Genomic DNA, 2,465 nt, shown 5'->3' with positions numbered 1-2,465 from the left:
TTCCAGTGCTAATACAAAATATGCATTTGTATCAATCACAAATGCATCAAAATGTACACTGGAATCTTAAGACAAATACATGGAGATGTTTTTTATTTCCAGAACAAGAGGTCCCAATAGTTATCAAAATGTTCATTTTAATCACTGGTAGGGGTGCTAATATGTAAGAACTTACCTGTGCTCTTTCTCCATCGTACTTGAATTCACACGTGAACTTGGCATTATCAAAGCGTTTCAGAACTTCTGACACCCCTGATGTAGGGTGAGCCAGCATAGGCTTCAATGGGATGCCTGGTGTCAACTGACAGTGGTTAGGGAGCTCCTCTAGGCCTTCATTTAGAAGCACTGGGATAATTTTGTCGTAAGAAGGAAACTCGCTGCAAAATTTACAATGTAACAAAGTAATTAAATACAGTACTTGGGAATATAATTGGCTTTAATGATTTAAAAAAGAATAAATACATTAGAGCATGGCACGAAATTGTCACTAAAATGGCACTAAAAGTGTCACATTTGAAAACTAGATGAAAAGCATTTGGAGGACAGACAGCTCAAGTAAAATGATAAATTCAACTACTGTACTCTGTAAAAATTTACATCCAACAGAATACACCAAGTTCTCACCAATACGTTGTTTTTAAAATCAAGCCATAGTTGTCAAGCTTCGCTTTCAACTTGTCAGGCGCCATCTTCTTGCCAGCATCAATAACTTCTGGGGGATACGTTTGTCCTGGTGGGGTCAGGAAGCACGCCTGAGCTAAAGCCTGTTAACAATGACAAATATTAGAGATGAGCATTCCAATCATTTTATAATACATTATCTGAAATATCTCAGTATGTACCATTTATGTATTATTTTATGAAATTTCAAAACACTGCAGATCAAGTGTAGTTTTTTCAAATCAAATCAGGACAAAAATCAGTAAAAAAAAAAAACCAGCATTGAATGTAATGAAATGCCATTTTCTGGGTAAGCCCCGGAGGCTCCTTGGAGCTATCAGGCTAATATGCAATTCATTAGAACAGGGCATTAGTCATAGGGGTTCAGCCTACTGGGGACCACGAGCCAGAACCTGGCCTGCTCAGAGAGGCACAGAAAGCAATGGCCCTGGAACCCCCCCCATTGGTTGAGGGGTTTTCCTTATCAGCCATCAACTAGGGCTAGCTATCCAGAAGGGTAAGCATAACAAAACAGACCCCACATGGTAAGATAATTGCAACTGAAAACCGAACAGAGAGGCAGAACTCCCTCAAATCCCAAGGAAACAAGCAAGCGTCCCACATCACCGCCGTGTCGGTCGTCCACAGAGCCCACCCCACCCCCTCCTCCCCGGAGGGAAAAAGGGAAGCCAAGGACCACCTATGCTGGCAACCCAGCCATTCCAATTCGGAGATTAAGTATCAAAACAATGCAAAAACAGGCAACCGGAGTGAGGGAGGGTGCCAGGGAACTGCCGGGGCTCACCCAGAAAATGGTATTTCATTACAATCAAATCTGGTTTTCTGTGGGGAGCCCCTTTAGTTATGTAGCTCCAGAAAGCCAAAGATAAGGAAAATAGGGACTTACCTGGGAGGCGACAGCCACACGCTCCTCAACTCGAAGGCGAGACAACTGGCAACAACCTGAGACCCAAAGCCACACACGAACGCCCAGGACCAGGAATGTTGAATCAATAACGGGCGCCCAGGACCCTATTCGACCTTCAAAATCCGCATGCCTGAATATCAGCATACGACATGCTTTGGCTGCCGAAGACAGCAGCCAAAGCAACAAATTTATGAACGTCATGGGCACGAGGATAAACCGCAGGCTGGCTAGACTTAATAACCCTGCGGACGACCTGGAAGACGCGATCCTTGGAACAGGGAACGAGGGAAACAGGATCAACCCAAAGTGCATCGCCAGCCACAGAAGCCGAGGCGTGCGGGTAACGACGAAGAGCCGCAACCGGACACAACACGTGATGCACCCCCGGCGTGACTAAGCATCAATGACCTAAGGACCCCTCCAGAAAGCAGCTGTTTCGGTCTTTGCCAGAAAAGAAGGAGAAGGCTGCAACCGAACAAACTGACTACCAGGACCAAAGGAGCAGAAACCCCTGCGGCAGAGGAGAGCACAAAGCTCACCAACCCAACCCCCAGAGGCCAATGCCAACAGAAAGAGAGCCTTGGAAAAACATTCTTGAACCGAAGGGGCAACCACAAGCTGATGAGAAGAGAGATAGGAGAGCACCCTGTCCAAGGACCAAGACGGCTTATGCAGCGCATGAGCAGGCCGGAGGTGAAGCAAAGCACAAGAGAGCTTACAGAATGGTGCAGAAGTGACATCCACCCCAAACACAAGCTGGAGCGGCTTCGTCAGCACCACACAATATGAGGCAACAGTATTTGGCATCAAATGACAGTCCTGAAAAAAACCAGCATTGAATAGAGAAACCAGAAGAGATGTGCAAGAATGACTGAGC

At 45.9% G+C, this 2,465-nt stretch overlaps 1 protein-coding gene across 1 annotated transcript in view; it reads right to left on the bottom strand.

The window, feature by feature from the left end:
- DNAlig1 (DNA ligase 1) overlaps positions 1-786 on the bottom strand; it is a 16,148-nt gene extending 15,362 nt beyond the window's left edge. Inside the window, exons 1-2 of the mRNA XM_069330093.1 lie at positions 625-786; positions 176-377 (exon numbers count right to left, since the gene is read on the bottom strand). Of these exons, the coding sequence (XP_069186194.1) occupies positions 176-377; positions 625-689 (267 nt within the window). The 5' untranslated portion in view covers positions 690-786. The remainder of the gene's footprint in view (positions 1-175; positions 378-624) is intronic.
- Positions 787-2,465: the final 1,679 nt, after the last annotated feature.

This window comes from Procambarus clarkii, chromosome 23, assembly GCF_040958095.1.
Source record: "Procambarus clarkii isolate CNS0578487 chromosome 23, FALCON_Pclarkii_2.0, whole genome shotgun sequence".
In the NCBI taxonomy this organism is placed as follows: domain Eukaryota; kingdom Metazoa; phylum Arthropoda; class Malacostraca; order Decapoda; family Cambaridae; genus Procambarus; species Procambarus clarkii.
Note: the sequence above shows the minus strand (reverse complement) of the source record. Positions and strands in the feature narration are given on the sequence as shown.